The 26,651-nt window shown below is 45.0% G+C and overlaps 1 protein-coding gene across 1 annotated transcript in view; it reads right to left on the bottom strand.

The window, feature by feature from the left end:
- BOD1L1 (biorientation of chromosomes in cell division 1 like 1) overlaps positions 1–25,948 on the bottom strand; it is a 41,923-nt gene extending 15,975 nt beyond the window's left edge. The window contains exons 1-12 of the mRNA XM_040487828.1: positions 25,703–25,948; positions 24,364–24,978; positions 24,034–24,183; positions 21,757–21,923; positions 19,853–19,964; positions 19,052–19,190; positions 18,296–18,368; positions 10,321–16,303; positions 7,988–8,052; positions 7,032–7,116; positions 2,875–2,918; positions 1,096–1,156 (exon numbers count right to left, since the gene is read on the bottom strand). Coding sequence (XP_040343762.1) covers positions 1,096–1,156; positions 2,875–2,918; positions 7,032–7,116; positions 7,988–8,052; positions 10,321–16,303; positions 18,296–18,368; positions 19,052–19,190; positions 19,853–19,964; positions 21,757–21,923; positions 24,034–24,183; positions 24,364–24,978; positions 25,703–25,886 — 7,678 coding nt within the window. The 5' untranslated portion in view covers positions 25,887–25,948. The remainder of the gene's footprint in view (positions 1–1,095; positions 1,157–2,874; positions 2,919–7,031; positions 7,117–7,987; positions 8,053–10,320; positions 16,304–18,295; positions 18,369–19,051; positions 19,191–19,852; positions 19,965–21,756; positions 21,924–24,033; positions 24,184–24,363; positions 24,979–25,702) is intronic.
- Positions 25,949–26,651: the final 703 nt, after the last annotated feature.

The following is a 26,651-nucleotide window of genomic DNA, read 5'->3' as shown; positions in this document are numbered from 1 at the left end:
AGCGCCATTTTCCTCCAGCTCATGTAGCAACATCTTGTGAAGACGTATCCAAGGAAAACAAGTCCTTGTTTCACAGTCCTCCGATTAGCGAACATTCCTGAGTCTGATAATACTAAATATAGGAGACGATGTGGAGCTATAACTGGTACACCACCTAGGGACACTTGGGCACAGTCTGTGAAGCAGAGGAGGCGGCCAGCCGCTCAGCAACTGCACACCCAAGTCACAGCCACACGACTACGCGTTGGGAAACAGGTACAAGATCCGGCACAGCGGCATTCTTCGTAATTGGGAAAAGTTGCTAGAACCCAAACGTCCACCAACCAAAGCAAAACAGGATGAAGGTGGTCTAGTCCCAGAGTGGAATACTAATGTGATTTCAATTCTATCTGTAACATTTTTTTTTCCAAAAAGCCGATAGAGCAGATATACCAAATTTTAAGATATGACAAAAGTAGGTGCTGAGTATTTGAGTGTGTAGAATTACCGCTGCTTTACTTTGGTTTGAAACACGGTACATAACGTGTTACAAAAATACCTCTTTCCCCATTCTTGGAGTAAGGTGCCCACAGCAGGAATCGACTAAAGTCTATGTTCTGCTTGAGAGGAGAATAATCCCTCTGCAATTGGCAGCCTCCATAGGTTTCGTGGAGGCCTGACTCCCGGGAGAAGAGCCACATAACCGTGACACCCCTGATCTACCAAACTGGGACTGTCTGTCTGAAGGCAACACAGGTACTTAGCACAAGTACTGAGCACAAGTACTAGGAACTGCTCTTACAGTACAGTTCCCGCCGGATTTGTGTTCCCGCCGGATTTAAGTCCACTGTGAAGTTACCGGCAAAGTTCTAGCAGCTATTTACGGCAAGCCACCACTCACTTATCTGCCAGAGGGCCTTGAACAAACACTGGACTTCTCCAAGCCTCAGTTTCCTCAGCTACAGAAGTGATGCTGCTAACACCTACCAAATGATATGACCTGAGTAAGAGCGACTTTGTGAAGTAATTAGCACAGGGCCTGACAGACAGAAGGCCCTCGACAAACGGTAACCACAATTAATACTAACGTCAATAGTACGAAATTCATTAACTTACCTTCTTGGTTATGAGATTTGCCATGAATTTCTTCATTTGTTCTGGAGCCTGAATTTTTGACCTAAACATACCATAGGAAAGGTTATTTATGGATTGTGTCACCAAAGTCTTAAAGGCAGAGAAAACAAATAAGGAAGATAGTGGGCACAATCTGGTAGTCTGTGGGAATGCTGAAATGGACTAGAACACATGCTCAAATTTCACCCAGAAAAAAAAAAAAAGTTCAAAAACTAAACTTCACCCAGAAAAAAAAAAAAAAAAGTTTAAAAAATAAATTTCACCCAGAGGCATAAGAGCAGAGTGCTTTTGAAGAAGTTTTGGTTTAACAAATTATCATCCCACTGTGTTTACTCTCCTTGTCTTTAAAATGGTTATGGAGGGGCGCCTGGGTGGCGCAGTCGGTTAAGCGTCCGACTTCAGCCAGGTCACGATCTCGCGGTCCGGGAGTTCGAGCCCCGCGTCAGGCTCTGGGCTGATGGCTCGGAGCCTGGAGCCTGTTTCCGATTCTGTGTCTCCCTCTCTCTGCCCCTCCCCCGTTCATGCTGTCTCTCTCTGTCCCAAAAATAAATAAACGTTGAAAAAAAAAATTTTTTTTAAATGGTTATGGTAAAAGTGTAAGAGGTAAGAAGAATTTTCTGATTTCTATGAATTCTCTTCCCATCCAATGATCCCTCATGACCTTTTCCCCCCTCTTTATTTAAAAATGCTGAAGGATTCTGTCATTCTGTCATCATCTCTCTCTGGCAAATCTTGTCAATTGTGCTTTTATTTTTTTAGCTGAGGGAAGTCTTAGAATACCCTACAACATTCGAAATCTTAGCTACAGAACTTTATGAATACTTGGAAAGGACAGTGATGCCCTCACTGGGGAAAGGCAGCTGCCGGGGGGCCTCAGGGAAATGAGGCGGGGTGGAGGCCTCCACATTTGGAATCCTTTTGGAGGATAAAGCTGAACCAAACCCAGTGGGCTTTTTTCTCTTCCTTCTCACTCAGCTGACTGTGGAGGAGTTTTCAGCTACCATACAGGATGTTTCAAAGAGGTGAAGTTAGCCCTCTGATATCTGCTGGTGCAGAGCTCCCCCAGTTCTCTGGGGGCACTGGCAAGAACGTGTCTCTTTGCAACTTGCAAGCATTTTACAAAATGTTCTCTCCTGGTAAGATATCAGGTCCCTATCAGGTCCCTTGTGCGTTAAGAGAGACATAAAATTTCTTCCCAGCACAAAAGGGATTATGACAGCCACAGCTGGGAAAGAATACGTATGCACGACAATCACAGTTGAGTATCTTCAGAAAAGCTCTCCCCAAACATAAAACGCCCTGTAGTTTTCAAACGGTTTTGTCCACAGCACCAGGATAATTTCAGACGCCGCAATCCAATGATCAAACTTGCTACCATTCATAAAAAATAGAAAGTTCATAGTTCTTTGAAGGATTGCATTAGTAATTACCAGGTGAGTTTCCTAGTCTGAGGTACGCAGGCCTTCTTCTGTTTCCTTAAATGCTTCAAGACACTGGTCTAAGGAGTCACTAGCACGCGGTACTGCTGAATTCAGGGAGACCCTTTCCTTCTGAGGAAAACAACTAAATTTCACGACATCAGGGGACACAGTTGAACGCTGGCTGGCAGTCAGTGTGCTGCTCTCGAGTGGAGAGCACATTACAAGCAGCCTCCTGTCTCCTGAAGAATGCACAGGACTGCCCTTCTGCGAGACGCCCCTATACATTTGCTCTCAGAACACCAGACCCCACGACAAAACCCAAACCATGACGGTGACTTACGTTAAGTGATTCATTCACTGAGAAAGGCTCCCCCTGTGGTCCAGCTGTTCAAAAACAAAAATGAGAAATAAGGACACCGAATACGGTTTCTGAACCACAGAGAAACAAATTGAGAAGGGTAAGGTAGGGGCTATGCCGCTAAGTGGCCTAGCTGCCTTGTGAACTATGAGATTCTGACCAATTGTTTTCTACAATTCGTGTCTGCCATTATGCCAGAAAACCAGGAATTATTGTTGTCTGCATTTTTATAATAATGGCAGTGGTCCATCAAATCGCTGCAGCTATTTAACTATGTTGGTGATCTGAAGCTTAGAAGAAAGGGAGACCTTTGCAAAGTGACACGGGTTCATTTAAAAATAATGTCATCAAGCAAAAAGTCTGATTCTATCCCTTCAAACAGCAATGGTCTATTTATATTCTCTGGAAACTTGAAGTACAAGGTCTACTGTTTCTACTCAACAATGACAGAACACACATTTTTCTTTTAAACAACTTCCTTTTACGTAAGTAGATCTCTTATTGAATCGTACCTAAACACAGTGAAGTCATCTGGATTATACTGTGAGAAAAAAGACTTCAGAATCCAAAAACGACACCTTGACAATTAACAAGGGGATGTTAATTATTTGTACTCTAACACATACAGACCAATTTTAACTAACGCATCTAGGTTTTGGATAAATTAGTCACTTTTTTTTTTTTTTTTTAACGTTTATTTATTTTTGAGAGAGAGAGAGAGAGAGAGAGAGACAGAGCATGAGCCGGGGAGGGACAAAGAGTGAGAGAGGGAGCCATAGATTCTGAAGCAGGCTCTGGGCTCTGAGCTGTCAGCACAGAGCCTGACGCGGGGCTCGAACCCATGAGCTGTGAGATCATGACTTGAACCGAAGTCGGACGCTCAACCGACTGAGCCACCCAGGCGCCCCAGTCACTGTTTTTAACATGTCACCATGAATAGCTTCTCAGGTCTTGGGGTGATCCCCGAGGACTATTTGATACTTCTGCTTATAAGGCTCTTGAGATCACATACTCTGGAGGCTGTGCCTTCAGATGGTTTTGCCTTGGAGGGTCCCTGTTCTGACCACTCTGGACAGTCCTGGGTGAGGATCCACACACACTGCTCATAACACACCGTCCTCCTCCGTCGCCTTGTCTACCTAATGCACACCTGCTCATCCTTCCATAATTTGGCTTCAACTTAGGGGGAGTGACCAGCACTTACGGAAATTTAAACCTTCTATATTCTTTGACCCTTCGATTCTCTTTCATGGAAATACTTGGGGGAAACACAGAACTATATGCCTATGAAAGTTCATCGCAGCTTTATTTATAATAGTAAAAACCATAAAAACTGGAGACCACTAAAGCTCTAACAAATGGGAAAATGCGTTACAGACTACTTTCAGCTGTTAAAACAAATGAAGTCAATCTGTATATGCTAACACTGAGTTAAAAAAGAAATTACAGAACACTACAAATACTATGATTTCATCTTTGTTTAAATACAGAATTGTATTTAAGGTGGGTATCATGAAATGTGGGAAACCTTGCTATGCACTTCTATGTATCTTACTTTCTATAATTAAAGGGGAGAGAGAGACTGGTTCAGCTTAAAGCCAGGCCCTCCCCAAGGCCCTCCCAGCAGAGCTAGCCCCACCGGTCATGCATGTATTCTTACACAGAGAACCTTCCTCACTGGCAGTTACTTCTGCAAACTCCCTGAGCACAGGAACCACATTCTCCACCTCCATTTCCTTGGTACTCACAAGGAACCCGCTTACTAATGTTTGTTGGGGGAGTAATTTAAAGAGCCAAGGTCATCATAGTAAATATAACAGCTGCTCTCCTATCCCCTTCTCCAAGAACTCAGACTGTGGTCTCGGATACTACGTGCTTCCAAAGACACTAACTCTACTCTTACCCCAGGAACAGAGAGCACTTGATTCACTTTGAGTCAACCAGCAAATCATATTCATCTGGTCATAGCAGTTAGTTTAGAGTGGACAAAGGTATGTAAGCTGAAATCAGAGTAAGTCTCAGGATTTTGGCCAGGAATGACAGGACAACGATATTTCTCTGAAGGCTCACAAATGAGAAAGCAATTATCTCTGTAGGGGGCTGAGGGAAAGGGAAGAAATTGGGTCTTTGGGGACCTCATCATGCTCCGAGATCTTGCTCTGCCTGAACTTTGCAGTTGTGTGAATACTATGGACTGGATGTTTGAGTCCCCCGCAAATTCATATACTTAAACCCTAGTCCCCAGTGTGATAGTATTTGGAGGTGAGGCTTTTGGGAGGTTTCAATACCATGAAGGTGGAACACTGTGATGGGAGTGGGGTCCTTGTGGAGAGCAGAGGAGGTAGGAAATCTCCTTCTCTGCAGGCATACATGTGAGAACGTAACCAGAAAGAGAGCCCTTACCAAGAACCTGACCATGCTGGCACCCTGAACTTGGACCTCCAGCCTCCAGAACCATGAAAAATAAATATGTCGCTTCAACACTCAGTCTATGGAATTCTGTTCTAGCAGCTGAACTGCCTAAGATGCTGAGCGCACACATTCCCCATAAACATTGGTAGGGTTTCTGTTACTTGCAACCAAAATCGCCTTGACCGTTCTACGTGGCTTATATGGACATTCCAACTTTTAAAAACAAACAAAAAAGAACAGACTTAAATTTGGTCACATACTCTCAAGTTCCTAGTATCTTTTTCCCTGGTTGATGTGCAAACCAGAAGAGATGTTACAGTACTGATTAGAAACAAACCAGAAATAATTGTCCATTGTCACCATTCTCATATCTATTTCCCTAACCCAGTGATTCTCGAAGTGTGGTCCCAGGACTCCTAGGACTCCTGAGATCTTCCATCAAGGGGTCCACAAGGTCCAAACTATTGTCAACACACTAAGATGTTATTAACTTTTTAAATTCATGAGTCCACAATGGAGTTTTCTAGAGGCCATGTAATGTTCCCAGAATTATCTGAAAATGCTATTAAAAGCCGACCATTTAAGTGTGATGCTGGGTTTTCTTCATATACTTCAATCAAGACAGCATCAGCAATACACTGAATAAAGAAACAGCCCCGAGTAACCAACTGCTTTCTATTAAAGCCAGACTTAAAGAGATTTGCAAAAATGCAAAACAACGTCACTTTTCTTGGCACATTTTGCCGTTTTGGAAAATGTGCTATTTTTCATGAAAAAAATGTTACTTGTGCTTAACCTATAGTGAGCTGGTGATATTAACTCAGTTTTGGTTTCTTATTTGATAAATGCCAATGGGTATCATCCACGTAACAAAAGCTGTCTGGGATCCTCAATAATTTTTAAGAATGGAAAGGGGTCCCGAGACCAGAGTTTGGGAGCTGCTGTAAATCCTGGGGCTCTCTCCTACGAAGCCTGCAGTGGACCCTGGAGACAGCGCACAGAGGCCGGGAGGAGCCTGTGCGTGCCGGGAGCAGCTCTGTGCTCGCTGGGGCCCAGCCAGAGTCCAAGGGACAACAAGCAGAGCTTTGAAGGGATGCACGAGCTTTCCAGCTTTTGGAAAGGACCTGTGACAGCATCTTCCGTGGCAGGAAGGTGCAGGGAGCCACGTGCTGGGGAAAGAGCAAGAGTTTGCCTCCTTGCACACTTACTTGGTAAGAAGAGATTTAAACAAGTACCTTACATGAAACTGACAAAGAGTCAGTTTGATGAGAAACTGTATATGCTAAAATAAGAAAGAGTATATGCTAAAAATGAAATAGGAAAGAACTCTCTCCAACCTATTTTAAAAAGTGAGAGGAGGGGCGCCTGGGTGGCGCAGTCGGTTAAGCGTCCGACTTCAGCCAGGTCACGATCTCGCGGTCCGTGAGTTCGAGCCCCGCGTCGGGCTCTGGGCTGATGGCTCAGAGCCTGGAGCCTGTTTCCGATTCTGTGTCTCCCTCTCTCTCTCTGCCCCTCCCCTGTTCATGCTCTGTCTCTCTCTGTCCCAAAAATAAATAAACGTTGAAAAAAAAATTTTTTTTAAAAATAAAAAAAAAAAAAGTGAGAGGAAAATTCATATAGCCTGTGTTTTATAATTATGAATCAGCTATTGATTTTAAGCTGCAACAGAAAGTAAAAACTGTAGACCAGGAAAACAGTAACATGGACAACCACTTAAAAGGGCTTACCTGCTCCACTTGACTGTCTCCCATGCAGACTTTCTGGTGCTGCTAGAATTTCCTGGGTTTTCTCTTCCTCTGATGGTACAAATGTCTAAAAAGTCCAAAGCACCATAAAACACTAAGTTAACTGAGGTTCTGATGACAAGAAGGCAAGACTAACCTCAAGGTAATGAAGGCATCTTGCATCTTGTAACAATATAAAAGACCACGTTCAAGTCTGTGCAGAATTGAAAGCGAACACATGCCAAACTTTGAAAACGAAAGTCAGTCTAATCTCATATTTCATCCATCAGTGGTTGCCCTGTCCCCTTAAAAGTGAAACGCCACCGTAATACGACACACAAGACGACCCCCTGCCCCCATCACGTCCCCTCCCTCGTCAGGCCTCCATTCCCGCCCCACTGCGGGGTCTGGGGCTCACAACTGCCCTCCTGCTCCACGTCCAGAACATACTTCTTTGTCTGCAAGGCTCTTTTCCATTTCGTTCCCCTCTGGTAAACCCCTACTCTGCTTGTGAACCACCTCTCAAATGTCTTCTTTGCAAGCCCTCCTGTCTGCGCACCATTGCTCCTGCTGGTAAGTTGACCGTCCTCTGCACTGTGCATCGTTCCCGTGCTTACTGCTACCTTGTCTCACACACTCAGAGGGGGCCGTGAGATCCGGCTGCAGAGATTCAAGTCACATTTTGGACATGGAACGCGTAGGAACTGGCAATGGCTTAAATGTAGGGTGACACCGAGAGACTGCAGGTGACTCCTGGTTTGAGTACATGGAACTGATGATGGCACTACGTGTTGAGATTATTAGCTTTCCTTGCACAGGACACGACCATGACAACGTGTAAACGTCCAAAGTACAGTGGGAACAGGAGCCGTGTGATGCTGAAGGACGCACACGTCTACGCGTGGTGAGATAGTACTTACACCACGTGCAGCCCAGTGGAACTGAACTGTCAGCCATACCTCAGTTTTCAAGCTGCCTTTCAGTGCCCATCCTCCCAAAACACTCGACGGAGATTCTTCAGTGCCTAAAGAAAGCCAAACCGTTAACCAACTTAAAAATTTGCTTGCAAAAAAAAAAAAAAAAAAATGCTGAATCAAAAGGTAACAATGTTGCTCCCTAGCCTGCCGTGACCCCTTCCTCCGCTGTTTTATTTTGCTGTCAGTAGAAAACAACAAAAGGAGGACGTGTGAAAAATCGTGGCTGAAAGGCAGGAGTCGTTTGCTAAGTTTGGGGGTGAAATCGTTTCTTGCTGTTAAGATGGCTGCCCAGAAAGAATAACAGAAGATTATTTCTGGAGACGTGATAGTTCCAAATATTTTTCTACAGTGTTCTGCATCAAGTTTGGCCCTAAAAGAAAAAACTCTGGGCCGCTGAGCTATATTCTCAACAAAGAACATGTTTATGAACAGATTCACTTTGCTTATTTCACCCTGACACAGCAGAGTTGAAAATAAAGTTAGGAAAACGGGAGGCAGAAGGAAAGAAAATGGCATATTCTCTGGTAAGACTCAGTCCTATCCCTGTTGTGATCCTTCCTCTTTCACCCTCGTCCCTCTGTGACTGTGGCCTCCAGTTCTTTCATCCACCCGCACAGAAGCCTCCAAAGAAAATCCTTCCTTTCTCTAAGAGGATGCGGGCTTTTCCTTGCTAAAAATCTCTTCTACTTTTTTTTCTTTCTAACGTTTATTCATTTTTCACAGAGACAGAGCACAAGCGGGGAGGGGCAGAAAGACAAGGAGACACAGAATCCGAAGCGGGCTCCAGGCTCTGAGCTGTCAGCACAGAGCCCGACGCGGGGCTCGAACCCACGAACCATGAGATCATGACCTGAGCCGAAGTTGGCCGCTCAACTGACTGAGCCACGCAGGCGCCCCAAACCTCTTCTATCTTGTTCCTTCAGGGAAACAAAGCAGGGGAGAAAGGAGTAGCAGACTGTAGCAATGGTTAATGCATAAAAAGTTGCAGAACACTTGGGGCGCCTGGGTGGCTCAGTCAGTTGAGTGTCTGACTTCGGCTCAGGTCATGATCTCGTGGCCTGTGGGTTCAAGCCCCTTGTCGAGCTCTGTGCTGACAGCTCGGAGCCTGGAGCCTGCTTCGGATTCTGTGTCTCCCTCTCTCTGCCCCTCCCCCACTCATTCTCTGTCTTTCTGTCAAAAATAAACAAAATTGGCAGAACACTCAATTTTCCCAGGCAAAAAGCAATGGAAAAATTTCAAGTCCCTTATTTCAACCCTTGGAACACTTCTTAATGCCCCTTAAGTCCCTATAATGAACAGGACTCAATCTATTGGCCTCAGCTTCCTAAGGCTGTATTTGATGACATCTAAGGGCTGTTGCAGTTTAAAAGTCCAGAACACTCTAATTCACACACCCACAGAAAAGAAGTCGACGTCCCTGACTCCCTCAGGTCCAGCCCACGACGTCCCTTTGAGTTCCCACAGCATCCAAGCGCCTGCCATCAGAGCGTCCCTGCCTACTTAAAATGCAAAGCCGGATTCACAGCTGCTCCCCTTCCCCAAAGCCCAGCACAGTCGTGGCTGGCACAGGGTGTCCCAAGTCGGATGGCACAGTGAATGACTGAGCCTAAAGGTTACCCCTTTGAAAGTTACCAACTGTTTCTACCAACATCTACTCTCTGAGATCTGTCAGGAAGGAACACGTTTCTTTTTGTCTTTCAAATTCCAAACCAGAAGCTCACTTTACCTGAATGAAAAACTCCGTTAAAAAATACTGTGCTCCCCTGATGACAAGTAGCCAGCCGGACTGAACTGACACTCATCGCAAATCTATAGGACGTTAGATGAGGGCTGAGTCGTGTTTGTTTTTGCACTATTATCCGCCTTTTATACGATGGAAAACTAAGGCTCGGAAGTAATTTTTTTCTAAAGGGCCCTAAGTACCATGCAAGTTATTTAAACTCTCTGAACCTATTTTCTCATGTGTAAATGGAGTGATAAGAAAATGCTCACTTCACAGGGCTGTTGTAAGGTAGTGTTCATTTTGACAAAAACCCGAGGCTTCAAGGTTTAGTAGCTTGCAGCAGTCATGCACATCACACACGGGTGGCTGACCTCCCCTCCCCCAGCTTCCTGCCTCTGCTCTCCTGGCACATGAGAAACGGGTCTAAGGTTTTGTGTTTTAAACCCATGGTTCTGAGCTCAATCTTCCTACTTGAGAAGCTATTTTGTGACATCCTGGAAGCAAAACCACCTTTTGAAAGATGGTTTTAAACATACTCTACGTGCAATCACCTTTGTAAAACACTAGTATGTGCAATTAGGGAGAGTCTCACCTATATCGTGCAAATTCTCCTCAGGAGGAACAATGACCTTGAGGTCTCTTTCCTCCTGGAATGATTTCCTCATGCCACTACCGTCTCCTGCTTTCTCACTGGACCCTTGGATTGTCCGTCCGCCGTTGTGGTCACTTGTCACGGTCAAGTCCTGCTCATGTCTTGGAGCCGACGGAGCTACAGCACAGGCAGCTGGAAGGGGCGCCCCGTGGGAAGGACCAGTTTCTGACTCTCGGCCATTAACACATTCACTGGTGGTGGTTTTCCCGGGGTCGGCCGCCCCACAGTGCCCAGGAGAGGGCGGCTGCGCTGCAGCGTCTGGGACAGGAGGCAGGTTGTCGGCCCTCCCGGCACCAGGACTCACTGCCGGCAAACAGCGGCTCCCGAGGGAGGCGTCCCCGGCCGTCCGCCCCTGTCCATCCTCGGGTGTGCCCGCTCCCCTCTGCTCGCCCCTCCCTGCCCAACAGGTGTCATGCCCTGCCGCGGCGGCCCCCTGGCCCCCCCGCCCTCTCTGAATGGAGCTCGGCCACGTGCTCCTCTCTGCCACGCCGATGAGGGGCGAAGGGCTCTCGCTCCGTTCTGTCACTGCCAGTGGCACCTCGCAGGGACGGTCCTCGGGGCCCATGGCTCTGGCCCCTGGCGGCGGCGCTGGGTGTGGAGGGCTGTTCGCAGCCATCGGGCTGGGCGTCGGGGCCTCGCCCCGGCTCCTCCTGGCCGCCGAGGGGTCTTTTCTGTCGGTGACGCTGGCGGTCAGCGGGCTCTCCTCGTGCCTGTCGAGGCCGGCAGGAAGCAGCACGCACTCGGCCGTGCTGGTGGAGATGATGGCCGTGTCGCTGGAGTCCTCTGTCCTTGCAGCGGCGGGCCGCTCATCATCCCGTGGGACAGCACCCCGCATGACCGCCTCGCGGCCTTCGGAGGTGCTCGTGGAAATCATGGCGGTGTCGCCGACCTCCTCCGCTCGCACGGCCGAGGGGTGGCCTTCCTCCCGCGGGGCGGCACTGGACACGGGGCCCTCGCAGTCCTCCCCCGAGCTGGTGGAGATGATGGCACTGCTGTCCTTCTCTTCCAGGGCGGTGGCGGGCCGCGCGCCTGCCACGGAGGCCTCGCGCTCCTCCGCTATGCTGGTGGAGATGAGCGCGCACTCGTCCTTCTCCTCCTTGCTGGTCGAGGCAAGGGGGCTTTCAGCTTGCGTGGGCGCGCTGGGCATGGGCACCTCGAAGTCGTCGGCGCTCGCCGAGCCGGCGCCTTTGGCACTCTCCTCCGCCGCGGCCGCCGGCGGCTGACTTTCGGCACATGCGAGGGTCGTCGCGCTAGAAATCGGCACCTCGAACTCTTCGCCGATGCTCGTGGAAATCATGGCACACTCGTCTTTGTCCTCATTTCTCACGGCAGCCAGCTGGCTCTCACCTGACACCGCACTGGGCATGGGGGCCTCGAATTCTTCCCCGTTTATGCCGGCACCTTCCCCATCTGCCCCACCTCTCAGTGCGCTTGAATGACCCTCCTGTACATCAGCAACTGTGCTTAGCTGAAGGGTGCAATCGTTTGTCGTGCTGGTGGAAATCAGCAAGCCTTTGCCTGGACTTTTGCCCCCAGCTACGCCAGCTGGGTTGGTAATGGTGTCACTGGCTGTAGTGGCCAGAAGGCCATCACACTCTTCATTTTCCCCAGAGGTGATGATTCCTTCGTCTTCCTTCCCACCAGGCGACATGTGCCCAGCTTCACATTGTGGGCCTGCACCCGACCTGAGTGCCTCGTAACTGCCCCCCACCAAGCCAGTGGAAGTAGTGGTGTCGTCCACTTTTTCCTTCCTGGTGAGCAGACTGTCACTGTGATCTGAAGCTGCACTGGTCATGGGAGCCTCGCAACCTCCGGGAACTGGGGCCACGTCACCCTTCCCTGAAGCTGCACTGGTCACGCTGCTTTCCACGACGCCTTTGGCGCTGGAGCAGATCTCCGGATCTTTCATGCCTTTCTCCGCACCGCTCAAGCTGTCAACACTGCTCTCGTTGGCGTTGGTGACGGTGGCTCCGGCCTCAGCTCCCACGCACCCTGCCGCAGTACCAATCTGACCGTCCCCTTCTTCGGCACTTCCGCAAATCGATACCCCCTCGCTTTCCTCCTCTGCCCCGGTGCAGGTGGACGCATGCCCGATTTCATTTCCCCTTCCGGTGCTGGTCACCACACCTTCACCTTCCTCGTCCTCCTCTTTTGCGCCGGTGCTCGTTACAATGCCTTCGTCGTCACATGGGCCAGCGGCGACCAAAGGCACGTTAGTGGCTTCTTTAGCTACCGTGCTGTCCATTGCGCTCTCTCCATTTTCTTCTGATTCAGAGCTCAGAGCAAAGCCCTCGCTGCCCTCTTCCGAGCCTGTGCAGCTGGCTGGCCCCTCTCCATCTTCTTCTGTTATCCCAGTGCTGGTGACGGCACTCTCACCTTCCGTGCCGTCATTCACAGAAGCGTCTCCGTCCTGGGGGGCGCTGGTTCCTGGTGGCGCGTCATTACCCGCCAGGGCCACAGCTGCGCCTGTAACCACACGCTCCTCCTGTCGCTCTGCGCCTGTGACGGAGCACATGACAAAAGCAGCGCTTCTCCTTTCCGCTCCGGTGCATGTCACAGTCCCCTCGGTTTCTTTTTTGGGGCCCGTTCTTGTCACATTTCTCTGGAACCCATCCACCTCCTCACTGCTTAAGGAGCCCTCCCTTACTTCTGTCCCAGCACTTGTCACCGCGCCATCGCTTTCAACCTCACTGATAAAGGTGACAGTTCTTTCTGCCATTTCCAACGCACTACGTGAAGAGCCGTCACACTTCTCTTCAGAGCCGGCACTGGTGACAGCATCATCTTTCTCTTCTGTCACCCCACTGTTGACATTGTCTTCAATTGTTACTGCGTGAGCAGTCACGGGGTCTGCTGCCCTTTCTTCGGATTCGGCCATAGCACACTCTGCACTCTCTCCCTCCTTGGTGCTTGTGAGGAAGGTTTCACTTTCGGCAAACCCTTCTGTGACAACGCCTCCGCCTTCTTCGGCCGCCGCGAAGACAGTGCATTCGCTGGCTTCTGCCCCGACGTGAAGGGGACTGTTTCCAGAGCAGACACCTGCTACGAAGCCTTCGTCTGCCTCAATGCTCATGCAGGGCACAGCCACCTCACCCTGTCCTGTTTCTGAGGACGTGGTTGTAGCATCCCCCGCCTTCACGGTATTGAAGGGAACACCTTCGCCCTTCCCTTCGGAACTAGTGGCACAAGAAGACTTTTCTGCTCTGCCAGGCCCGGCAGTCACACCCTCAGCATTTCCACTCCTTTGCTGCAAAACTGGGGAAGTGGCATTACATCCAACACTGGTGTCCACCTCGCTGTTTTCAGTCCTTCTTTCAACATCAACTGATGTGTTTTCTATTTCACCTGGGCCACTACTACACTTGAGCACAACTGTCTCGGCAGCTTTGTCTGTCCGCGTGCCGAGCACTGGGTCAACAGTGACGCCATGCTTTTTGCCATTTTCTTGCACAGCTCTCACTGTCTGCTTTGAACTGGGCTCTGTGCTTAAGTCACTTTCTTTCCTGGCCACGTCCATCAAGCCATCTTCTGCGTTAACACTCTCACTTTCCATCCTCGTGTCAGTTAACTTGCTACCAACAGGCATGTTTACTTGTCCCTGCTTACTGTGCAACACAGTGGGCTGGTAACCTTCTGGAATGTGTCTTTTGCTATCCACGCTTGCTTTTGCCGGTGTATCTACTGTGGAAACTGCCCCACTTTCTTTGCTGTCACCTGTCATAAGGACTTGTGATTCCCCAGCAGTCAAACTTGTGTTAGGAATACCAGAGCGCTCCACAAGTGAGGGGCTGGCTGGGTCGCCTTCTAAAACAGTCCTCCCGTCAACCAAAGGAATTACGTCCGAATCAGGAGACTGTTTTGGAGGCATGACAGTTACTGAACTTAAGGATGGTGAAGGATCTAAATTTGGGGAATGTACACGATCAGCATCTCCTTGGGCAGCATGTTCTTCGGGGGGTCTGGTTGTATTTTTCAAATTCTTTTGTGCCCTGTCATTGTCGGACGGGGCTCGAGGAAACGGTGTAGGACTAGTTTCGGAGTCTGTATTTGTTTCATGAGTTCCCTGGTGAATGGGTTCTTTCTCCCCAGGGTTCAGTTTGGACACAGCACTTTGGATATGCACTTTCTTGGTCAGGGTGCTTTTATGGTCAGCGTGCTTTTCAGAATTACTAACAACTCCTGTTCCACGTCCTGATTTACAGGCTGGAGCTGCTGTTTTTGAGTCTACTGTGGAAGTTCTTAATTCATCCTTTAGAACCGGGACTGCGGTTTTTTGTTTCGTAACATTTTCAGAGTCAATGTCTTGTTGAGAGATAGTATTGCTGTTGTCTTGGCTTTTAGATGCTTCAGACACATTTTCAACAGCTGGCTCGGACTCAATTTCCATTGGCTCTTGTTCAAGCATTGATGTGGTATCACCACTCCTTTTTGGTCTCTGAATGGAGGAACTACTGGTGGTGCCCAAGGTGTTTGCTGATCTTTCTTCTCCTTTGGTCATTTCTTGGGATAAGCTTCCTCTTCGGTTTTCACACAACTTCCTACTCAATTTCTTTTCTATAACCGAACTATTCCCTCTGGCCTTGTCGTGATTACTGTCAACTTCTTTACCATCTTTGTCATCTGATTTATTTTCTTCCCTTTTTCTCACTTCCTTACTGCTATGCTTTAAGCTTCTGCTTTTGTGCCCATCTGATAACTTCCTCTCAGGTCTGGAGGGGCCTGAATCTTTTTCAGCCTTATATTTCTCCTTTGCTAACGGTAACTTGGCTCTGTGACTCGAAGAGTCCTTCTGTACCCCGTGTGAAGAAGCGGCACTGTCCGATACAGCTTCTACACCAGTTTCCTCAGAAGGTTTGTCTTCAACTTTAGACTTTCGCTGTCTATCTGGGTTGATCTCTTCTGCGTTCTTCTCCTTATCTGGTTTTGGAGTGGTCACTTGTTTCGCGACACTTTCTTGTAATTCCGGTTCAACTACTTTTAACTGCTTGCCTTGACTTTTTGGTTTCGACTTTAACAAAAGCTTCTCTTCCAGTAGGCTCTTTGTTCTTCGCTTCTCCTTGTGAACCATCTCTTCTGGTTTCGAATTACTATCCACATTAGTTGGGTCCATATCACACTTGTCCTCTGAATAACTGTCACTTCTTCTCTGCAATGGGATTCCGTGTTGCTTTGAACTCAGACAATCTTTCTGAACTTTAGAATCACTTGATCTTCTTGATTTGTGTTCTGCCTTAGTTTTCTCGGCTGAAACATGTCTCTCTTTTTTGTTTTCTTTACGAACATTCTCATCTGTTTTTATAATATATTCAGAAACTGGCTTCCCATCTTTGCCTAAAATTGATAATTTCCTCTCATTCTTATGTTTACTTTTTCGTTCAGTTTTATCATCCGAAGACAGTTTTGGTTGCTGACTTTGCTTTTGAGTATTTTCATCCACTTTTAAGCTTTTCTCAGAAGAGTGAAGCTCCGTCTCCTCACTCATTTTATGCAGACTGTCACCTTTATATTTATGTTTCATAGACACTTTGTCTTCTGACAGAGTCTTCTCTTTTTCAGGTTTGTCCTTTGAGGACTTTGCCTCTTTCTTAGGTAGGCTTTTCACATGTGGTGTTTCAGAATCATCTTTCTTTAGATGCTTTTCATTTTTAAGTGTGCTCTTCTGTTTCTGGGGCTCTTCGGTGCCAACCTCTGACCGTTCTGCCTGCCTCTTCCCATCTCTTGCGTCAGCCTCTTCCTGTGCCCCTTCCTCCACGACGGGGGTGGATGTGCGTCTTCTGTGTTCTCTCTCTATCTTGGATTCATTTTTGTTTTCATCAGCTGAATGCAACGACTCGGAAAGTCTCCGGGCAGGTTTACTTGGTTCGCTTTTTGCGTGAACATGCTTCAGGTCCTTTGAAGAGGACACTTTTTCCTTTTCGCCATGCTGTTAAAAAAAAAAAAAAAAAAGGTAAAATATGAGCAATACTAAAATCAAACTTAGCATTTGGGTACCCCCGATATGCTGACTGCCGTCACGTGTACATGTCACTTAAGCTCGCCAGCAGCCTGTGGTAGGTACTGGTGACCCCACTTGGTGCATCGGGAAACCGAAGCTCAGTGGGAATTGATGACCTTGTCCCCAGGCCAACGACTTCAGATGAATTCGTTCGCAGTCTAGGGCTCTTCCCACTGCACCGCAGAGATCTGTGCAGAGACCAGCTATCTCTCCTGAGACCTGTCCCTGCATTTGGGAGGCCTCCTTGAACTCCAAACCATTAAAGCTCACTAACACCCAGCAGCCACTAATAAACATAAGCTGCATGAATGAGAGCTCAATGTTCTTTTCAGTTCCACAACATGATGAAGACAATTTAAAAATTCTATACTGAAATGAAGGTTTCTTACATTTTAATTTAGGAGCCTGAATGATTTGTGGAAACCTCATGAATTCAGGCTCCTTAAAGGACATTCTAGTTAGGAAGTTTCAAATGCACACAGAACCTCACTGTAACAGTAACCTTATCACATATCAAGCACGTGTACGTTTATGTATCCGAAGGAAGACAATGATGGACCAGAGCATCCGACCCTTCCTCCCTGTCCCACAGTATGGCACCGAGTACATTATTAATGTTAGTCAGTGAACGCAGACCACACATACTACAGTCTCATTGACCACTACCTATAATTTCTCATTCAAATAATGAGCTGAAGTTCTCAGAAGATCTGTGTCTCTGGGTTAGTTTATCACTGCAACTTCTTACAATTTAACACAAAGATTAATGCACTTCTACAGATTCAGGAGTAGGACACAGAAAGATCTTAAAAAAACACTTTAAAGTGAAATTCCTCAAAGAAAGAACAAGGATTTTATTGCCTAATTTTACAGTAAGCTTCAACCAGTTTATATGAACAAAGTTTTATGAAGTCATTTTTAAAAGAAATTTATCACAAAATGAAGTTAAATATTTTAAAGTATGCCATTAAAACATCAGGATATACTTATAAATATGCCTCTAATTTCTGAATAAAGAAATCAAGATTATTAACTGGCTATGAATAAATAATCACTAAATTATTAGTTTTCCCTTGGAAATGTGAAGATAGTTTCGGTATAGGGGTGCTTGGCTGGCTCAGACAGTAGAGCGTGAAACTCCTGATCTCAGGGTCGTGAGTTTGAGCCCTAGGTTGGGCGTGGAGTCTGCTCAAAAAAAAAAAAAAAAAAAAAAAAGATAGTTTGGCTATAGAATTATAAATATGGCAGAGTAAATAAGGATTTGAATCCAGTGAAAGCAAAAGTTTATCCCAAGAAAATAATCCAAACAGGGGGAAAAAATGTATTCATTAAACATACTTTCAGTACTTACATTGGTCGGATCTTGGAAGTAATCTAAGTGCTCAACTATAAGGGAATGCTTAAGTTACGGTCTATCTATTCAATACAACCCTATGCAGTCATTAAATATAATAACTAGAAACTTACAAGGTAACATGAAATGAGCAAGAGGGAATGTTAAAATCATTTTGCAAGATTACACCCACTCTACAAAATTATGTACATTTGTGGAGGAATGTAGGAGAATGAAGTGAATAATCTGCCCTGGAGAAGGGATTTTAGCTACCCTCTTTCTTTTCCATTATCATTACGGGCAATTTTGCTATTGCTAATATAACAAAAGAGGGTGGGGGGCTGGGGAATGAGGGAAAGGAAAGTAGAAAAGTAGCTATTACTTGGATAAAAGATCACATGAATCAACTTGGTCAAAATGAGGAATTCAGGTCATAATAAGATGGGGGTTCAAGAATGCTGAAGGTGATATATTTTTTTTCTAACTGGGAAAAGATCAAATTGCATTCCAAGTTTTACTCCGAAGGACTGAATGGCCTTTATCTAACAAAAGCACATTTAAAATGGGTTTTATTAATTCAGACATACCTCACTTGTCTTGAGAGTTTCTTTGGAATCTTCTTCACATTGCTGTTTCTTTTTAGAATTCTCTTCAACATTCCTAAGTGGGAAGAAAAAGTCATATATGAGCTTAATTTGAATAAAATATAAGAATTTCTCAGTAAGATTAATTACTGGTTCAGCTAAATCCAAGTCTGTGACAAATGTACATAATGCAACTTGACTGTAGCTATGGCTCATGGGGCTTCAGGCCACTTTCAGAGTCTCTTTGGCTTTCTAATTCTTATAGAATTCACTATGACAGTGCAATGACAGATAAGCATTTGGTTCAGCCCTCTGGTTTACGGGGAGAAGCATGAGACACTGTTGAAGGGAATGCCTAGCAAGACTAGAAAATGGATGCAGTCACTATAAATAAGTGGTTAAGTGGCACTGTAGGGATACTTCCTGAGTATTCTAGAGGGTCCATAAACTCTGAAATTCTCAAAACAACTGTGTGTTTATACACATGCATTTTTCTGGGGAGATCCGAAACTGCCATCAGATTATGAAAAAGTTCCGGGCCCCCCTCTCCCAAAAACATTAAAACACACGACTTTACAGTAGAGATACTAACACAAGGAATGAGGATATAAAGAGTTCTGAACCCCCATGGTTCTCATAATGTGCAACAATAACACACACTTTCAAGGTAAGGTTCTTTACTGTCACTGCCAATGCCTCCCTTCTGAAAGTATGGCAGGGGAAAGTTATAATGGGAGCACTGCCAGATAGAACATGTACCTTGAATCTTTCTTTCTTCTTTTGCTTAAGGCTACCTTTTTCTCTAATACTTTCCGCTCTTTAAGGACTTCTTTAATTCTGGGGGTTTTCAGTTCCAAAGTCTTTGTTGATGATTCTTCTAAGTCCACACTATTTTTGCCTAGGAAAGAAGCAATATCAATAAGCTGTACTTTAGAATGGAATTTATAAACAGTGTAATATTTATTTTTCATTGAGAATTTCTGATCAATGTAAAAGTGCTGAATGGCTTTAATATCCTTAAGTTGTACTAGAAGAAAAGTAATATTTTAGATGGACAAGTCTTAGCTTTTTTATTTCAAATGCTTATGTGTGTGTATTTTTTTTTTTTTTGTATGCTACAAAGGATCAGTGCCCAGAGAAAGTTCAATTTTGTTCAATGAAATATTCCAGATAAATGTCTGACACTTTAGTAAACAAAAAAGCACAGATTAATTCCACTAATATCACCAGCAAGGCTTGATTACTCACATGCAAACAATCCATTCTCCAGTGATAATTCATTCCAAAATGGCTGGAAAATAAATTGCTAATGAGAGCTGTATAAGCTGGTACCTGACAGAATGTATAACTTAGATACAGCAATAGAATTTAAAAAGTGATACATCAGAATAAAAAAAAAAACAAAACACCTTCCATATTTAAGAATACTTGTTTTAATACAACAGCTTTATTGAGATGCAATTTAGATCATTTTATATCATCTCATAAGTAATATGAATATCTAGAAAATAATGGAGTATACAAGATAATTTAAAATATTAAAGTTAACACCTCCTATACCTTGACTCTTAGCTTTTGAAGACTTTGTCTTTTCTGCCTTCTGCTTTCGTTTTTCTTCAAGTTTCTCTCTATTAATTTGCCTTCTTAAAAGCCTCTCTTCTTTTTCTTTAGCCTAAAACCACAAAATGTTCACAATTATCCTGACCAACTATTAGGCAAAAGCAAAAACAATGAAAACAAGTATGTTTACCCTTCAAATATTCTTACAAAATAATGGGCTTTGCAAAGGTGCATACACATTATATAATTTGGAAGCTACCAGAAGAGACAGATCAGAAAATTTTCCATTACTCTTTCAGATTGCCATTAGTTTAAGGAATAGGAAAGGTATCATTTTGGGAAATGGTGGTTTAATAAACCAGTTACTTCAATGAAAAGGCTGGCTGTGAAAATATATATGAACACCAATGTACATCATATGTACACAGGCAAATCTCCTGTGTACAATAATTTTTAAATTATTCTTAAAAAAAATTTTTTTTAAGCATTCATTTACTTTTTGAGAGACAGTGAGCAGGGAAGAGGCAGAGGGAGAGGGAGTCACAGAATCCAAAGCAGGCTCCAGGCTCTGAGCTGTGAGCATAGAGTCCGACGCGGGGCTTTAACTCAAAAACTGCAAGATCACGACCTGAGCCGACGTAAGACGCTTAACTGACTGAGCCACCCGGGCACCTCAAATTTTTAAATTATTCTTAAAAGAGAAACTGAAGTGCAGACTCAAGAGACAGGCTAGTTCTACAACAAATATGACTTGTGGGTTATGCTCTTGGGACCCAGGTTTTGGACATGGGACTTTCTGCTATCCTATGTTAAAAAAACAAGGGGCGCCTGGGTGGCTCAGTCGGCTGAGCATCCGACTTTGGCTCAGGTCATGATCTCATGGCTTTTGGGTTTGAGCCCCACATCGGGCTCTGTGTGGACAGCTCAGAGCCTGGAGCCTGCTTCGGATTCTGTGTCTCTCTCTCTCATTCTGCCCCTCCCTCGCTCATGATGTGTCTTTCTCTCTGTCAAGTATAAAAAAAAAAAAAAAAAAAAGAAATTAAATAAAATAAAAAAACAAGAATCTGGTCATCGTGGGGTACGCCCCCCACCCTTTTCCAGCCAGAACTCCAAGTCTCAGAGGGCCAAAAACCCTAAGCATTGGTATAACCTCTGATGAAGCAAACTTCTCAGAGATAAGCAACTATCAGCATTTCCACCTCCTTCAAATGACCATCGTAGGTAACAGCATTTCCTCGCTCTAAGATGTGCAGCTCCATATTTTAATGTTTCTAAAACCGTAAGTCATCTTACAAATGACGTACACCTATGATAAGGTAGCAAATTTTTTTCTCTAAGAAGCTGTTAATCCAATGACACATCTTGTACCTAGGACATTTGTAGACTGCACTTCTCTCTTTTTGAAATAAAAATTTTTAATGTTTATTTACTTCTAAAAGAGAGAGCGAGCGCATGAGCGAGGGAGGGGCAGAGAGAGACAGAGACAGAACGTGAAGCAAGCTCCAGACTCCAAGCACAAAGCCTGACATAGGGCTCGAACCCACAAGCAGCGAGATCGTGACCCGAGCTGAAGTCTGACACTTAACCAACTCAACCACCCACCTGCACTTTCCTCTGAATCTTATGTTAATGGCTGCACATCCTATCTTTGTATGGGCTGGATCCACACTTGATTCAAACATTTCTATACTGTGAAACACTTGTTGCCCGGTTTTCACTATTAAGCATAATGACACAAACACCTACGTCACACGTTTATGTCTGTTCTGCCTAAATGACAGGCTGCTGAAGACAGAACCTCCATGTCATGGTTCTGTCTGCTGCCCAGACCTTGCACACAGACTAGCCAGGTTTGTCAACCTGATGTGACAGGTTAAAATAGCGACAGATCGAATCTGACTTACAATAGACTGGCGTCGTTGTTCTACGGTAAGTTCATCATCAGAGTCGCTATAATACTTTGAGTAAAGATATGGTTTGTGAACATAAGCGTGCCGCACGCTTTTTGCTTTTCCTTCACTGGGGTCGCTGTTTTGAGTTTTTGTTTTGTTCTGCTTGTTCTTCTCCTCATCTGGAAGAAAGCCAAAAGAAAGAGGAGTGCCTCTGTGAATTACCAATGAAGTCGACACCATGCTTGATCAACATCAAGCAACAAAAGCAGTTATCAATATAGTTCAAGTGCGTTTGTCAGCCCAATGGAAAATATCAGGATGCAAAAAAATCAGAAATAAACATTTTTAAAGGCTATCATCCCATCCATATCGAAATTTACTTCTTCCAACGAGCTTCTCACACATAAAGAAGGCAAAAAAAAATTAGACCCTGTCACCATTCAGGGTTCCCTGACAAATACTTAATTCTCATTAGTACGTCAGTAGACTTGGTACGGACGTGGCTTTGCCACTGTAAAACTGAACAAGTTCACTTGAACCCACACTTTAAAGTAGGCTTGAGATTTTTTTTTAATTTTGAGATTTTAATGACCACCTGAGAGTCTCCCACTACGCAAGAGGCAAGAGTCAATAATTGGCCCACACCAAGTATGTACTAAAAGCCCTCTACCCTAGGAAGGTGGGTATGTTTCCCACCACACAGCAAGTGAAGTAGAAAACCTGTAAACAAGGTCTTCATTTCTACCACTTAGTACTCTCCAACCAGTCACCTTCTTACTTCTTGGATCTCAGACATATAAAACCTAGTCCTGTCCAGGAAAAAACGTGGAAAGCCCCACAAAAGCACCTAGAATGAGAATTTTAGTCAGGCTTCAGAAAGTGGGGTACACACAGGATGAGTGATATCCATCATACACAGGGCCTAGGGAACTGACCTCACAATGAGGTATGAAAAGCATACCTGATGTTGTTTTCTGGGCTGGTCATTTCGGTTTTAGGGGGATACTAAGGATGCAAACTGGGATGGACTGAAATTAAAAGGTGGAACTAAAAGCTTCTACTTTTTCTCCTCTAGGATTTTCTCTCTAGGTGTCCTATCCAAAAGCCCATGGCAAATTTACAAAATGCTGCTTACAAGTAGTTGCAAATAATATTTGATTTTTAACAAAGGTCGTAAGCAGAACTTAATCACGTGATACAGAGTAGCACAAAGTGTTGGTCAGAAGCCCAGACCAGGGTTGAAACTGACACCGGAGCTCAATAGCTGCGTGACCCTAGGCAGGACACCTTCTCTTGGTGACTCTCTTTCCTCACCTGGACCTACTTCTCAGGATTGTTGAGGATTACAGGAGCTAGGACACAGAATAGTACACAGTGCCTGGAACACAGTAAGTGCTTAGTAAGGGCTGGGTGAAAAACAAACTCTACAGAGAAGTATGGTCTTGCCCGTAGCTTCTGGGAGGTAATCTCTAAGTCTGTGGAATATCATGTCTGACACAAGTGTTTGTCTGCCTGGGGGTCTTGGGTCAAGCTAAATCAACTCATGGTATGATCTGGGTCAGTAGCTTTGGGCCATGGCATATCAGCTTGACCTCTGGAGGGGCTGGAGATTAAGATCTGATGTTATGTCTCCATGATGGAGTCCCAGTAGAAATTTTGGACATCAAGGTTTCTGTGAGCTTCCCTGGTTGGCGATTAGCCATATACATATTTCTGACATCAATGCCAGGAAGGTAATGCTCTCTGTGACCCCGCAGGGAAAGGGCTTCCGGAAGCTCTGTGGACTCTGGCCTGTGTGCCTCTTCCCTTGGCTGATCTGAATGTGTGTCCCTTCACTGTAATAAACCACAACCATGAACTGTAAAGCTTTCAGTGAGTTCTAGGAGTCCTCCTGGAGAATCGTCAAACCTAAGGGTAGGCTTGGAGACCTCAACTTTGCAAATGGTGTCAGAAGTGAGCAGCCTTGGGGACTGTGCTCCCCCAACAACGCCCATACAAACCCACAGACACCCACACCCACAGCACCGTCATATACACTGTCTCCTCTACATCTTCTAATAAACCTGCGGGATGGAGTTCAAGGATGGAGAACCAAGGCTTGTGGAGTAACTTACCAAGCTTGCTCAGACAGACAACCTTGGAGCTGGGACTCAGAAATACATCTTCCAACTACAAAGTCCCATGCTCTTGCCAGTATACCACACTGTCTTTCACGATATAGCCATGTGAATATACAAACAATGCTCGCCAGGAAGCTTCCCAGAGGCGTTATTAAGTAAAATGCTTTACCGTCTGACGTAATCTCTCCTTCTTCCATGCTATCAGACATTACAACTTCCTCCTCGGTGTCTTCTTCAAAAGATGAAAGGTCACTGGTATGGACAGAGCTAACTGTGATGTCTGTAAGTCCATCCACATCAGAATCTATCAAAGAGCAATCTTCAACGAGGAAATAAAACACAAAGATAAGTCATGTTATAAGAACAAACTCAGCACCCAATTCCTAAATTACGTTTAAAATACTCTGCATTAAATACAGGTCAAAAAAATTTGACCCCCCCCCCCACAACTGACAGTCTTTGATCTGTAAACTGTAGATTTTTGCAAGTTTTTATATACCTTCTTTTGTCCCTTCAATGGTTTTAGCTTTATTACTATTCTTTTCTGACGGGAGTTTTGAACACTCTACTTCTTTTTCCTTTGCTTGCTTTTCTTCTTTCGCTTTTTGTAGGTCCTCACTCCTTTTTGGGTGGTCAAACTTCTTTTCAGTCTTTTCCTTCTTTTCTTTCTTCCTTTCTCCTTTGTCATTACTCTCTGGTTTCTTTTCACCTTTGTCCGTTGATTTATTTTTTTGGTCAATGCTTTCCTGTTGAGCATCCTTATTTAGCAGAATTGAACTATTACTCTCTTTTGTATGATTTTTAATTTCCTCAACTGGACAAGGGAGATCATTTAATTCTTCAGACTTGGGGGCTGTTTCCTGTCCTTCCCCTGCAGAGTCGGGTGTAGACTTTTCTTTGTCAGCCATGTCCTCTGAAGTTCTCTCTTTCTCAGTACTAGTGTCAGTGCTGGGCTGAGATGGGAGTTTTTTGGACACTCTCTCACTGGTCTTGGTGTTTGATGTTTCTGTTGAAGCTCTGGCTGCACTAGCTTCTTGGTTAAGAGAAGTTATGGTTTCCAAGATTGACATGGCGTCATTGGCTACATTAGCGCTGGGTCCAGGCACTGGGACACCTTTGAGGGAAAGATGAGCATTAGAAAAAACTTATGCAGAAGGTAAGCCCCTCTGATGAATCGATGCTACAAGACGCTCTCATCTTTATAAGACACGTATGCTGTGCAGACCATTCATATTCTTTTTTTTTTAATTTTTTTTTAACATTTATTTATTTTTGAGACCAAGAGAGAGAGAGAGCATGAACAGGGGAGGGTCAGAGAAAGAGGGAGACACAGAATCTGAAACAGGCTCCAGGCTCTGAGCTATCCGCACAGAGCCCGACGCGGGGCTCAAACTCACGGACCGTGAGATCATGACCTGAGCCGAAGTCGGATGCTTAACCGACTGAGCCACCCAGGCGCCCCCAGACCATTCATATTCTTTTAGACTTTCGGATACCAATGCTAACACCGAGAACATTCTAAATCCTCTACTGTTCTAACACTGTGTCATAGGAAAGGCACCATGCAAACCTGAGAATAGTCTAATTCTCTTCGGTTATATTAATTATTCCCTCAGTTGAAACACACACACATACACACAGCCAACACGTCAGGAAAATGTCTACCATTTTGCATTAATCTCAAAAAGAAATGTTCTATCAGTTGAGGAATGTGATATTTGAAATAAATACAATTTCACTAGAGTAGCCAAGGAACAAAATTGATAATTATATCCCTAGCTTGATACCCAGTTCAAGAAGCAAAGCAAAGGAACTGACCAAGAGTAAAAGCAAAGCACCTTGTGTAATGACGGAAGAGTCTGGTTTCTCATCATCAGGGGCTGTGCTGCCACTTGCTTCCTCTTTGTGGTTTAGGGTGGCCAAAAACTCATGCACAGCTTTCTCCACCTGAGGTCTGAACGTGTGGTTGATCTTTGGATCCACAACCTGAGAAATAATTCGGTCAATACCAGACTCCAACATTCCTGATCTGAAACACAAAATAAGTTTTACAGAAAGGTAAAACACAATTTCATATGATTTACATTAACTGCTTTTAAATAAAACTGTACCTGTCACATATATGTTCAACCTGAAATTACCCAATCCACTCATCTCAATATATGGAAAGAATAGGCAATGGGGAGTCAGTTTCACACCAGGCAGCATTTAGGTCGATCACACTGCAAGAAAGTCTGTATACTTTCTACCAGCGGTGTCGCCAGTGGAAACGCTAAAGCAGGCAAAACAAGAAACAAAACACCTTTACAACTAGACACAATACGGGGCGCCTGGGTGGCTCAGTTGGTTAAACGTCTGACTTCAGCGCAGGTCATGATCTCACTGGGTTTGTGAGTTCCAGCCCCACGTCGGGCTCTGTGCTGACAGCTCAGAGCAGGGAGCCTCCTTCAGATTCTGTGTCTCCTCCTCTCTCTGCCCCTCCCATGCTCATGCTCTGTCTCTCAATAATAAAAAAATAAACGTTAAAAAAAAAAAAAGAACTAGACACAATACATTATCTAGAGCCCACACTTCCAGGTGATGCTTACCTTACCCCAACCCTGGCCAGGGCATATGGGAATAAATGATCACTAAAGCTGAGTTCTGGGTATAAATCTATGGACTCCACAAATTTTTTTTTTTAGCAGAAAAATGTAAGCCTTTTAGAAATATGAGAATCTCCAGGAAAACTGAAGAACATACACAGAGTGTAATTTCAACAAGCTTATAAAACAAAGAAAAGAAAGC

The sequence above is a fragment of the Herpailurus yagouaroundi genome, unplaced genomic scaffold (genome assembly GCF_014898765.1).
Source record: "Herpailurus yagouaroundi ecotype Mexico unplaced genomic scaffold, PumYag 28, whole genome shotgun sequence".
Classification (NCBI taxonomy): Eukaryota; Metazoa; Chordata; class Mammalia; order Carnivora; family Felidae; genus Herpailurus; species Herpailurus yagouaroundi.
Note: the sequence above shows the minus strand (reverse complement) of the source record. Positions and strands in the feature narration are given on the sequence as shown.